Source organism: Urocitellus parryii, chromosome 5 (genome assembly GCF_045843805.1).
Source record: "Urocitellus parryii isolate mUroPar1 chromosome 5, mUroPar1.hap1, whole genome shotgun sequence".
Taxonomy (NCBI): Eukaryota; Metazoa; Chordata; class Mammalia; order Rodentia; family Sciuridae; genus Urocitellus; species Urocitellus parryii.
In genome coordinates this window covers 83,486,056-83,499,158 of record NC_135535.1, presented here as the reverse complement: position 1 = coordinate 83,499,158, position 13,103 = coordinate 83,486,056, and the positions used below count along the sequence as shown (strand labels likewise).

Below are 13,103 nucleotides of genomic sequence, written 5' to 3'. Positions count from 1 at the left end.
ACTTCTTTCTGCTTTTTTACTGCCCTCCCTGTCTTCACTTTAAATTGAACATAATTCATAAAACCATGTCTAGGTCATTCATCCATTCTTATTGACTTGAACTGAAATATTGGACAAGAACATTTTAAGCAGTTTTTAACTAAAAAATACCATGGAAATGTTGGAATAAGTACTGATATAAATATACTAAGCCTAAGACTGTATTCAAACAGATTTTTGAAAACCCAACTATATCATGTTCCTTCCACTAGAAATATTAAAGGATGTAATTCACCTTCTGAGTCATGGTATAATTAGATTATATTTTATTAGACATTCTTTACACATTAAAAATACTGCTATTTTTACATGCACAGAGGAAAATCAGTTTGGATAATTATATTTAGGCATTCATTAAAATCAACCACAAAATAAAGACACTTTATTGTGTCATTTATCAACATACTTGATATGTATATCTAAAGTGCATTATGTTACAAAAAAATATAGAAATTCAGCAGCACCAAGATACATTTACAAAATAAATACATCAGTTGACAAAATAAATTATGGTAAATGTGATAATAATAATTGGATTAGCCTTGGCAAAAAAAGAAAAAAAAATATTCACAATGACCAATGTGCAGTTTCATAGAGCAATGGGGGAGACAGTTTTATTCCAATGCATTTACAATATTTACAGACAATAAATATTTCTAATACTTCCCATATGTTTACTATTACAAATCCTGTAATATGTCCTTAGAAGTTTATGCCGAAAATTTCAATGCCTCCTGCAAAGAGAAGAAAGAGAGAGAAGAGGAAAAAAAACAGGTTAATTTTTGTTACAAATGGGAAGGCATAAAATAAAGGAAATAAATTAAGGAACACAGAATTACAATGGAAGGTACCTTCCTATGGAAGGTACCGGTGGGATCTACCTGTCTCTCCAGAGCCTCTCCTACAGGCAGGGCCTCAACACAATTAAATGATCAACGTGGTACAGAAAGTAAAAAGAATCTGCCTTTTTAATTATGTCCTGCCAGACAAAGGGGACCCCTTGAGAATTTTACAAAGCTGCCTGCCGGTAAAATTAGAGACAAACTGGAGAATTTGGAAATAAGGGTAGGTTGGAACATCCATCAAAATACACGTTGCCTGACTTGGGTGACCCAGAGTTTGTTAATTTTGCTTAGGCATTCATTTGGCTCATTGACATGTGGAACTGTGGTAAGGCTAGTGAAAGTGTGAGACTCTGAATAATCTCTGAAAGGATAGAGAGTTAAATAGAGCATGTTTAGTTGATGATACCTAGCATTTCTTTAGCTGTCTTTAAACACTGATTTGTAAAACTGTTATTAGATTTTAGATTTCAAAGACAAACACTGAGAATTATTTGCCTCTCATTCTCTTGGTATTTCGAATGGATCTTGCATTAGAAATTAGGAAAGCTTATTTTAAATGAGAATACTTAAGAATAAATTGATTTACAAGTACAAAATATTAGTATTCACATTACTCTGTCTATTTTATTATTCAGAGTATGTTAACACAAAGTACAACTGACAACTTTTCTAACCTATCTAGATGCTGTAATAACAGTTTTTTAAGATGGGTTAGCAGTCTTTTCTTTCCCCTTTTTTTTCTCTGTGTAGTCTATTGCATAAATATGCATTTATTTTAATGGAAACAACCATAAAATGGAATTTGATTATCTGTGTCATTTAATTAATGACTGGAGTTGTGGGCAGAGTTTTACATGGCAAAAGTGTATGGGTATGAGACCTACAAAAGAGAAAACTCTTGACAAAGTTTTGTGTGCAGCTTAAAGAAAGAAAAGCGAATTTTAGCATTTAGGAGCTTCTAAGTTCAGGTTGAGCTCTTCATCAGTGGTTTTGGTTGAAATGTTAAAATAGCTCCTAAATACAGAGAAAAAGAGTTTAAGATTAAAATTTTAACTAGTAGGTGGATGGGTATTATAAATAAAGCCAAAAGAATGACCTTAAAACACAATGATTTGTGTACTGTAGTGATCTGCAAACACATTTGTATTAAATAGTATTTAGCAAATTGAGGTAATGATAATAAAGGCAAGGAAGAAATGAATAGTATTTTGAACAAGTATTTTCTCAAAAAAGAAAGACAAAAGAAATAAAAGACCCAGGAAAAGATCTTTGAATGATGTTTCATCCTGTTTGACAAAGACACATATTTGGAAAAGCCAAGTAAAAAAATCTAACATGACCTAAAAGTATATGTGTAGAACTGGGGGGCTGTAGCTCAGTGGTAGAGGGGTTACCTAGTATCATGTGTGAGGCACTAGGTTCAATCCTCAGCACCTCATAAAAATAAATAAAATAAAGGCATTCTGTCCATACACATCTACAAAAAATTTTTTAAAAAGCATATGTGTACATTTTTTCATATATATATATATATATATATATATATATATATTAGAATGTTTTAGAATTCCAGCTCTTTGGACTACCAAAAAACTTTTTATATTTTTCTAAAGCAGTATTTACTAAATCAAAATATGTATTTCCAGTGAGTGAGTCCTACTATATCTGGTTATATCCTTTGCAACATTAAAACTTTTAAATGCAATCTCCAAAATTAAAGCTATATTCTCACCCCTGAACAGTTCTATGAGAGGAAATAGACAATTGTACCTCAGTAGTTTCTTTAAAAAAAAAATGCATATGTCATAATTAAGCTCAAGCTTGCCATCTCATCAGACCTCTCAGATAATAATATAATATTGCAATGAGACAAAAGAGAGGACGCTTATAAAAGATTGGTCACTTATAAAACTTTTAAATAGTTTTTCCGAAAAGATTTTATTTGGATTACAAAAATTTTCACAGCCATACATCCTCACCAATGCACACCTAAATTCCCCCATGCTTCCTTGCACCTCTGTTGGGTTGTACTGGGGGAATGCCAACATCTGATTGCCAAACAAACTGTTCTTTCCAAAGTGTCCCTCAAAAGCAGGGAAGCAAAAGGAAAAGCAAAAACATCCTACTTCTTTCAGTCCTAGGTCTGGATTTGATTAGGCCACTGCCTGATTTTCTCTAGGCATACTTTAACCTAGAGGTAGCTTTGGGCCTAAGAATTGATTGAGTGTTGATTTTCATTAATTTTCCAAATACTTGAAGAGAATTGCAAATTTTAAATGAGCAAAGTCCATAAAGACCACGTATATTTTTGTTTTTATAGGTCTAATGTGTGTATATACATACACACACACATATATATGTATATATACATATACATTAAGACAATAAATAAAAATAGGTCTCAGAAATAAAGTAGGGTCTTTGCATAGTTGTAAGCATGTACAGTTAGGATCATATCTTGAAGTATACTGCACATGTGCAGTGAGTCAGGTTCACAGGGTTTGATGTCCATCTCTTAGTATTTTAAGAATAAGTCATTCATTCAGAATTTTAGCACAGCTTAATTTGTGTACAGCTTAAAGAAAGAAAAGCAAAAAATTCCTAAATCTTTAATGCTAAAAATTTCTCTAGTGCCATTACCCATTGATTACTGAAGCTATACACTTATCTAATAGAATTGCTATTTTATATGCAATTTAGTAATGAATTTATCAACTTAACTCAAAGAGAGACATGATGGTGAACAGGTTCACACTCCCCTTTGAAACATCACTCTGTAATCCTATCTGTACCAGAGTCAAAGGACTGGATGGAGGAGTAACAGGGGACTCTTTAAATAATGAGATCATTAGTTGCATATGATGCATTCTTGTGTTCTTTTCCTCTTTCTTTCAAACCCCACAGAAGCGCTGTACTGAAAAGTAAAAAACAAAAAAGGTCCTATCAATGGAAATGCATGAATAGAGAAGCCGTGCTAACATAGCACTGATCTAAGTGTGAGGCAATCGGGAAATCCAGTTCTGAGGACTACCTATTCCATTCCAAGTACCAACTCAGGTCCTTTGATTGTGGAATGCTTTGGTTTTCTATTTTATAAAAGGACTATTTGCTCCATTTCCCCCCTCACTGAATCAATCAATAAGTCACTCAGTGTGTGTGTGTGTGTGTGTGTGTGTGTGTGTGTGTGTGTGTGTGTGTGTGTGTGTCTGTCTCTCTCTCTCTCTCTCTCTCTCTCTCTCTCTCTCACTCTCTCTCTCTCTCTCTCTCTCTCTCTCTCTTAACCAGAACTAGGTCTAAAAGCACCAAAAATCAAAATGTTGCAATTTATTGAGTGCTTATAACAGGCATTTAACCCACATAATCTCATTTAATCTCCATCCAACTCTATAAAGTTGGTACAATTGTTTTCTTCATTTCACAGAAGACAAAAGTGACCCTTAGACTAAGTAACTTGTTTGAGGTTTTCAACTTCAGTAAGTTCAGACCCCAAACCTGAGCCTAAGTTACTTAACTCTAAAGTCCATAAGTGTATTTACTATCTGGATTTGTGAGCTAAGGCTAAATGAGCCACTTAAATATGAAGTTTTATTATTCCTCCTGCACTGCCCTAGAAAAATAATTTGGATTTGCCAATGGACAAATAGATATATGAGAAAACATATCTTTTTTTAAGCCAATACGTGAAGGTTTTCAGAAACCATTTCTTTTTCATGAACTGGTAGAAACCAGAGTTGAATTTAATTAAATTTAAAGCATGTGTTTAAAAAATAACTTAATTTCTTTGAATTAAAATGAGTTTAAAATTTAATTAAGTAAATTTAATTAAATCAAGTGTGAACGGCTCAGAATTGTTTATGGTAAGATATTTGTTCTGCAGTGTTTGTAGATAGTATCAAAGCCTTCTATGTTCTTCCTTGAAGTGAAAAAAAAAAAAAAAGTAAAACGTGAAAAACTATCAAAAAGTTTGTCAAGATGTGAAAGTGGGTGATTAAAGGCATTTTTGTCCCCAACAAATGATGAAGATGGCCAGTCGTTTCTGAAGCCTGAGCAAAAGATGAAATTTAATAGAGTAGTTAAAGATTTGGTGTTGAGAGTATGATGGTAAAAGGAAGAGAAATGGGCTGTAAAACGGGTAATTAGGGGCAGGGTGAAGGGACCTTGCTTCAAGGCAAGGATAATATTCTGGCCTATCTTGGTTTTGAATGTTTTTAAGTTGTATAGCACATGATAAAGGTACAGAAAGGGAGGAAAATTATAGGCTGGCCCAAGCCAGAGCAGAATGGAGAGTGGAAAATCCAGCTGAGCCACAGGGAGAAATGGGGGGCCAGAAGAGGCTGTTACCGTGAACTGAGCTCCAGGGAAGCTGCGGAGATGTCCGACGGGTGGTCCACGTCCAGCCCACTCCCAGCAGCTCCGGAGATGAGCCAGGCAGAGCGGGTTCGCCGTTTTTTCTTTTCCTGCTCCTTGCGTTTCCCAGGCTTGCCTTTCTTTTTCTTCCCAGGTGTCTTGAGGGGCTGCTCTTTGTAGGTCTCCACCTTGTTGGTTTCCTGAGTGAGGTATCTACCCTCATCATCAGACCCAAACCGGACGGGGTGGTTCTTGGTGTTGGGAGCGGGCTTGGAGTTGGGGGAAACCTCGGAGGTAGCTCTGATTTCTGCTGTGTGGATTTCTGCGATCAGATGGTGAAGGAAGTAGCGGCGTCGTAAGTCTTGGATGGACTTCCCCTTGTCATGGAGGAGCTGATGCTCAGACACGGCCCTTTTGCTGTCAGAGGGACAAAGGGACAGGAGGGGAAGAAGACGGTTAAGCAGTCCCCTAAAGGACACAAACCGAGGAGTGGCCATGGGGCTGAGCAGGGAAGAGGAGAGGATGGGAAAGGCAGCCCTTGGGAGGCAGCAGCCCTCAGTCCCAGTGTTGCTCCCAAGGTTTGTGGCCTTGTTGAGAACAGGGCACTCTTGGACCTCATCTTTTTAAAAGGAAGGGGTTAGATTCAGAGGTTTTCTATGCTCCTTTCCCAATTTTAAATGCTGTGAGGTAAGCTCAGAAATAGACAGAAACCACTGAGTTTCTCTTCGCATTTTTCAGAGTTCTGTTGGGGAAATAAATCCAGATGTCCTAGCCTGGGCAATAAAAAGAAAGCTGCCTTTACCTGAGTATGCTCCTAAACCTAGGTCTGTCTGTCTCTAACCCTCAGTCTCTCTCACACCACACACACACACACACACACACACACACACACACAGTTGCCCCATTAAGGAATCAATCTAGGAAACCATCTAACAGGCTGAATTTTAAAATTTTAGATGACCAGCAACCAAGAACCTATAACTAAAGGCTGGGTGGGGGGGGGCGTCCATAAAATAGTAGTAGAAGGCTGTCTTCTACTGTGTTTCCTTGTGTATGAGATCATTTCTATTTTTTTTCTGTGTTTCAAGGTTTTTTTTTTTTTTTTTAACTTAAAATTTCCGAGGGTATTACCTTTAGTACTTGAGAAGTCCACTTGTCTTTGTAATTTCTCTTAAAATATCTCTGGGAACAACTGTGAAGTGATTTTTCTATTTAAATAATACTCTAATGAAAATATAGTGGAAAAGAATCAATTCATCATCACTCCTTTTAGATGACACCATGACTCTTGCCTAGATATCCACCCATGTATTCCTTTTTGAATTTTGTGTGTACATGGTGAATTATTTTAAGGATTACACACATTAATCATGCCTGCTTTAACTCAGTCTTACCTAACTCCAGTTTCTACCATTGGAACAGCCCTGCAAATTCACTCATCTTTGAGAATACCTGAGAGTATTTCACAGGTTACATCCCATGTATTCATGCTTCCCTGACACAATGGTGTCTGGGTTCCTTATAACGCTGGTAGGGTTTCATCAACTCTTCAGTGAAATATGGGAATAATAAAAAGTATTATTTCTCCCATTTTATAGATGAGAAAATGAGATGCAGGAATGAAATGATTTGCCCTAGTCCACACAATGAGACCTGGCAGAGCCAGGGCTCCAAAAACTAGGTCTTCTGATTCTAAAAGTAAAATTTTCAATGTCCTTAACCCTTTCTCCTGCTAAAGCTGAAGCCAAAGCCTATGGCAGGACACAGTGTATCAAGGCTCCTCCACAATGGACAGATCAGGCAGAAATTTATCAGTTTCTTTGACCAAATGCTCCCACAAGCCATTTGCATCTCCAAAATAAGGAACTAGGATTCCTAGAGTTTGGTTTATCTTTGGGGGAATGAGTCAAAGAAGAGAGTAAGAAGGATGAAAATTCAGTCATCATTTCTCTGGCCCTTGTAGCTAGAATGCCAGCTTCCTTCTAGTATTTTAGTGTGTGCACTGACTTTAAGCCATGTAGCTTGTTCAAAAAAGACATGACTTAACGGAAAGGAATTTAACAGGAGCCTGGTTTAAATGAGGCATGAAGGAGTCTCTCCTCCTTTATGAAGGTGCCACATGTGACTAGATTAAAATTCACTTACTCTGTGGTAATAGTTAGTATTCTGGAAACTTTTAATAATCTACAAGTTTGAGGTCTGGGCACAATATATTTATATCCTCTAAGAACATTTTTAAAGAATAGGGCTAATATAATTATATATTTTATAAGCACAGCAATTTAATAATTATCTATTCCTAAAATATTATATTAAAACAAAATTCTTAACCAGTGATAATTGATAGTATTGAGGACTTTTCATTTAATTTTTCAATTCCTGGCTGATACCTCTTCTCATCTGCATTGCTCCCCAAATCTATTACACAGCTTAGTCTAGTTTAACTCTAAGCCCAAACTTTTAATAGTCGGTCTGTGCAAATCAAGCCACCATTGCTCATGCCCCCTCTGACTGGCATATATGCCTGTCATCTTGGGAAGCCTGTCAACTGTGAGTCACAGTGCCTTCCCAAGTTAAAAACTGCACTTTCCCATGGGAAATGCAGTGATCACCCTATCCATTTTATAAAAAGCATACAATATGGCACAACTCCATCCAGTTTAAAATAGTGCACCTTTTGTGAGGTACAATGCTTCCTATCTGCCTGTTAGGGGAAATTGTTAGGATGTTAGAAAACACAAATTTTCTGAAATGCTAAACCTGAAATGCTATTAGGCAAGTAATTTAGTATTTCAAAGACTTTTTCCCTTAAAATATTGTGAAGCCCACATCTCTGGGAAATTGCACTGGAGTATCAGGAATACAGTCATATCTTTATCATCAATAGGGAATAAGGTCCATAAAATGTTTCCTTTATTATCAAAATAAGGCATGAACTGACACAGGGATAAATGACTGGCATGTACAAACTAGATATATCCAGGTGGTATGTAATAAATTCAAATTAAGGAGGTTTTCAATTTAGATAACTCTGAAATATTTAAGTTGTAAATATGGTATCAATAATAGTCTGTTATTCAATATGTGTGTACACATTACCTCGCCTGGTGGTTCACACAGCATTTATTACATACCCAAGCTCCAACATGGAAAAACAAGTCTTATGCTCTATGATCTCCTTTGACTATTGTAAAAGAAAACTAAAATATTTGGGGGAAAATGCTTAAGACAGATAACTCTAAATTCAGTCAAAACATAGCTGTTCCGCTTTAAAGAAAAATCACTCTCAGGGGAATTTTCAGGGAAACAGATTAAATTTCTAAAGAACTATCAAGGAACAGAGGGAATAAACAGTAATGGAAATTCCTCTTCCAGCACAGGAAGAAGCAGCATGCTTGTGCTGATGTGAAGCTCCTAAGCAAGGACTCTGAGTTTAAGAAGAAAAGTTCTGTGGTACATGGAGGAGACAGGGTTAGGGTGTTAGAGTTAAAATGACTCACCAGAAGTCCCTTCCAACCCATATGACTCAGTTGAAAGTTATGCTTTTCATTAAGTGGAGTAGACCCAGTCTGGCTCCCAAGCAAATCAGCCAATGATGCTTTAGGTTTCTCAATCTGTTGGGGTTCCCTCTCTAACTTTAAACACAGAGGTAGTCACTTGCCAAGCTATCCTTCATAGATCCCACTTCCTAGTCTTCAACTTGATTATATTCTAGCCCCATTGATGAGGCTCTTTTGGACTAACAGGTCTGACAGATTCACAATTTGTAAGTGCCTCCTTTGCATACTTCAGGAAGTGTTTTCCGAGTAGTTTTCTGTCTCTTAAAAGTTAACCTAGTTTAAGAAGACCTGTACTTCATAAGGAGTTCCCCTAATGTGTGATATAAAATTTAGGGAGTAATATGGTTTGGTTACATGTTAAAATTTCTTTCAAAATGCTAGCTTGATTTTGTGTAATAGTAGATTAATGTTTTGTCTAGCACACAAAATTTACTTTACTTGGCAGCAATGTAAAAATAATGACTTGTTTTTTTAAACTTCATTTGGCTGTAATATTTTGATGAAACATCTTCATCTACTGATGATTTCAGCTTCCATGAAAAACCATGGTTGTAATGTGATGATCTACTAGCCATTAACTATGAGAATGTTTTGTGGTAGTTTTATAACCATCTGCTGAGTGTGTTTAACTACAATATTGTATTTCACCCACAAACAAAACCCTAACAGAGTCTCTGGCTGCTAAATGATTTCTGATGTGTATATATTGCAAGGTGCAACAAAGAAAGAGTTAAAAATAGTCATTAGGACAACTTAGCCTTGATATTTGCTGTAATTGTGAACTTAATCATGATCTATTTACTGTTTCTCAAAAGAGAAAATAGGTATTACTTTAGCAACTCTAAAGAAAAATTGGCTATGTTCCAAGCCAAATAAGTGCATGTGAGTACACTTTTAAAAATTCAGTCTTCTTCTATATTTATATTTGGATGTTAAATAATTGAATTTAACACATGTCCCCAAATGAACAAGAAGTTTGAAGACAATTTTCAGAAATTCATCAGCAAAACATTGATTTGAAGAACACAATTCAGCTTTATCTGAGTACAATGTTCTACACAATTTGCCTTAGGAGATTCATACTACATTTTCATTTTGGTGCCAAGGTTCAGACATGTCTACAGTAATTTCATTTAAGAATTTTCTGCCTTAATAATAATAGACCAAGGGCACATATAAAACAGTTGTCTGTATAACTTCAGGAATTTACAAGGAAGCACCTTGTATTGACTGTCAATATTAGTTGTTGTGATTTTTATTGTTAAACGTAAACATTCTCCTTAATTCCTTCTCCAAAGTCAAAGTTCTCTCAGTCCTTAAACTTGTATGGATGTCCCACTCTGCACATGGAGTCTGCAGTTTGAAGATCACCCAAACATGGTATTAGACAAATTAATGAACTGCTAGGTCCAATAGGTTGTGTTATTCTACTACTCTTGCAACTTTCAGTCCTATAACAGTGTTAGTTCTCTGATGTGCTTGGATGTATGAATGTTAGTCAGAGTCAAAGTTAATCCCTAAAAGAAGCATCCAATGAGACCGCCAAAATACAAGTTTTCAAAATACAATGCAAATGTTTGATTAAAGAACTATTAACAACAATTAAAGAAAAGGAGATTCCATACCTAAAGAAAGTTGCCTATTCATTTGCAATCAAGCACTCTAGCCTTCTCAAACAGTATCAATACTAATGTTGGAAGTGTGCCACAGAAAAGTTGTTACTACTTTATTATATAATATGCCTTCATTATGTAATATGGTCCCATTTATATGCTTAAATTATGTCATTCATAATAAAATTAGATGTAAAGTTTTTGCTTTTCGCACACAAACTGCCACCCACATTCAGAACGTATACAAGCGCACAGACACATATCCCAAGGAACCCTTCACTTTCTCTGAGTTTCAAAATCTTTCGTGGTCCCCAGTCTTTCACTACAAGCAGATGATCTTTCCCTAAAGGAGATTCTCTAAAAACGCTCCATCTTATGGAAACGCACAGCAAATTTGTCTCTTGCCTAGGTCTCCTTTCGGTTCAACCAGCTCTCCTGCAGAGTTTGAATACCAGAATCAGCCCCTTACAGGTAGCCAGATGATCCCTCACTCTAACCCGGGCGCGAAGCATGGTGACCGCTGGGAGCCCTCGGCAGCGCCCCAGCCTGGCAGCTTCTGCTACTGGCCTCCCTAACCCGATGCTTTGGGGAGGATGGGGACACTTACAGCCGGCGGCCGAGCCCCTCCACCGAACGCCCGCAGGAGGGCACCGAGCAGCTGAGAAGGAACACCGCGACGCTCCACTGCTGAACCAGTCTCCGCAGCATCGTATCCTCTAGCGCTCGGGACCTGCAATAGAGTGGAAAGGGACCCGAAATGTCAGTCCGGGCTCTTCATCTCCCCGCTCTACTCCGCTCCTCTTTTACTCTGTTCTCAAATATCCTCTTCTTCAATAGCAAGGGCATCTCCCAAGATACAAAGAAGAAAAAGAAAAAGGAAAAAAAGTGAACAAGAAGAAGAAGGAAGAACTTTCTTGGGAGCTTCTCAAGCACTTACTTATTTAGGAATCAGCTACTCCAACTGTGCTTCTTCCAAGTCACACAGGCAAAAAGGGACCAAAAGGAAAGGAGGGGGGAAAAAATCAGAGGTGCTTCCTCTGAAATAATAGCGAAAATGAAATGGTTTTATATATGCATCTAGGATGAGTAGTGTGTTTACACGTCTCCCATAGCAATGTCTAATTAATCTGGCCAGCCGTTTTCCTGGGTTCGTGGAGCAGGGCAAACCACCTCCTAAAAGAAAAAAGTTTCCCCCCCGAAGTCAGCTTCTTTGCGAACCAGGCCCTCTGGTTCCAGAGCCACTTGTAGCGAGACCCACATATATATACATAGCTGTCCGTCTACCTCCTCTGGTGGGCTGGTTGCTTCCGGAAAGTTGATTCCACACACCCTGAGAACAAGTTTCAAGTGCGTGTGTCGTCGACAGGAGGGCCAGGTGGCAGCGAGGGCGGGTTAATAGCGGCGCGGAGGGGCGGCGGCGGCGGCGGCGGCGGCGGCTTGAGCTGCAGGGCTGAAGTGGCCCCGCTTCACGGGCGGGGAGGCATGCTGGCCGGGCGGCGCAGGTTGGAGTCGAGTTGAAAGCCCAGCAGAGGAATGTTCACACGCTCCGAGGCAAACCTGCCAGAGAAGTGAGCGAGTCGCAAAGAGGTGGCGCCCTAGGAACGCGCGCGGGGCGAGCTAAGGCGCGGGCGGGCTCGCGGGGGGCGGGGGCGGCGACGCGCGGCCAGAGCGAGCGGAGGGGAGCCCGGAGCCCGGAGCCCGGAACGCTCGGAGAGCGGCGGAGCTACCTCCGCCCGCCCTGCCGCCCCCAGCGCTGCCCGGAGCCCTGTCGAGCCCCACCCCGGAGCCGCGGAGCGCGGCCCGGGCAGCACCATCCCCCGACCCGGGGGCGTGGGCGGATCCGCTCGTTTCCTCCCGGCCCAGCTGGCTACAGCCCGCGCCGAGGATCCCGGAGCCGACGTTCCCGAAGGCGAGCGGACGGCCCTGGGCAGCCGGCAGCCCCCAGTGCGCGGGGCTAGATGCCGGGCGTGGAGACCGCCCAGGGCTGACGGGTGCGGAGGAGGCCAAGGAGCGGGAGCCGAGGACCGCGGGCGTTGGCCTGCGATTCTAAGGAGTCCTAAGCTCGCCTAGAAGCTCTGGTGTTAGATGGGAACCCTCCTCCCAGACTCTTTCCTGAGTCAAGCTGAGTGGGGAGCCTTGGCTAGGAAGGGGGGAATCTTTCTCTTAGAAGAGCAAAAACAGTTTCAAACTTCAGGTCGAGATTGCACTTCTTGCTGTTTTGAGAACAGCTGGGGACATCTGGAGCCTGTCCAAGAAAGCCTGCGCAAAAAATGGAGAGCCCTTTTTGAATTACAGAGGGAAACCTGGAGTGCGCCCATGACCCTTTTCACCTACCGGGAGGAGTCCTACCCACCTTATTTCTGATACCCTTCTCTGTCGCCCCTTTCCGCACCCCATGTCCCTTGTTACAGATTATAGGATGACTGTCTCCGAGCTGCTTCAGCGGGCAGATGCGGAGCTACTGTGGCTATATGCTGCTGTACCTCAGATACGCAAAGGGAAAGCGGGGATTCTTCCAAAATCTGTTGGGCGGGGAAGGAAGGCTGCTCTAAATTACTGGGTAGTATCCGGTAAGAAGGATTGCTGCGGGTGTGGATACCAGCCCCCAGTGGTTCTATATCTCTCTGAAATGAACTCTAGTGCTCGGAACCACTCAAGAGATGTTTGTCTTCTAGACAATACTGCTAGTAGGTTTCATC

The 13,103-nt window shown here is 39.9% G+C and overlaps 1 protein-coding gene across 1 annotated transcript; it reads right to left on the bottom strand.

The window, feature by feature from the left end:
- Positions 1 to 346: 346 nt before the first annotated feature.
- Positions 347 to 11,912, bottom strand: Pthlh (parathyroid hormone like hormone). Its single transcript, XM_077799179.1, has 4 exons — positions 11,689 to 11,912; positions 11,012 to 11,134; positions 5,226 to 5,648; positions 347 to 773 (listed from the first exon to the last, which is right to left on the bottom strand). Exons 2-4 carry the CDS (start codon positions 11,110 to 11,112, stop codon positions 764 to 766), a joined length of 534 nt encoding a protein of 177 aa, XP_077655305.1. The 5' UTR covers positions 11,113 to 11,134; positions 11,689 to 11,912; the 3' UTR covers positions 347 to 763.
- Between the last annotated feature and the right edge of the window lie 1,191 nt (positions 11,913 to 13,103).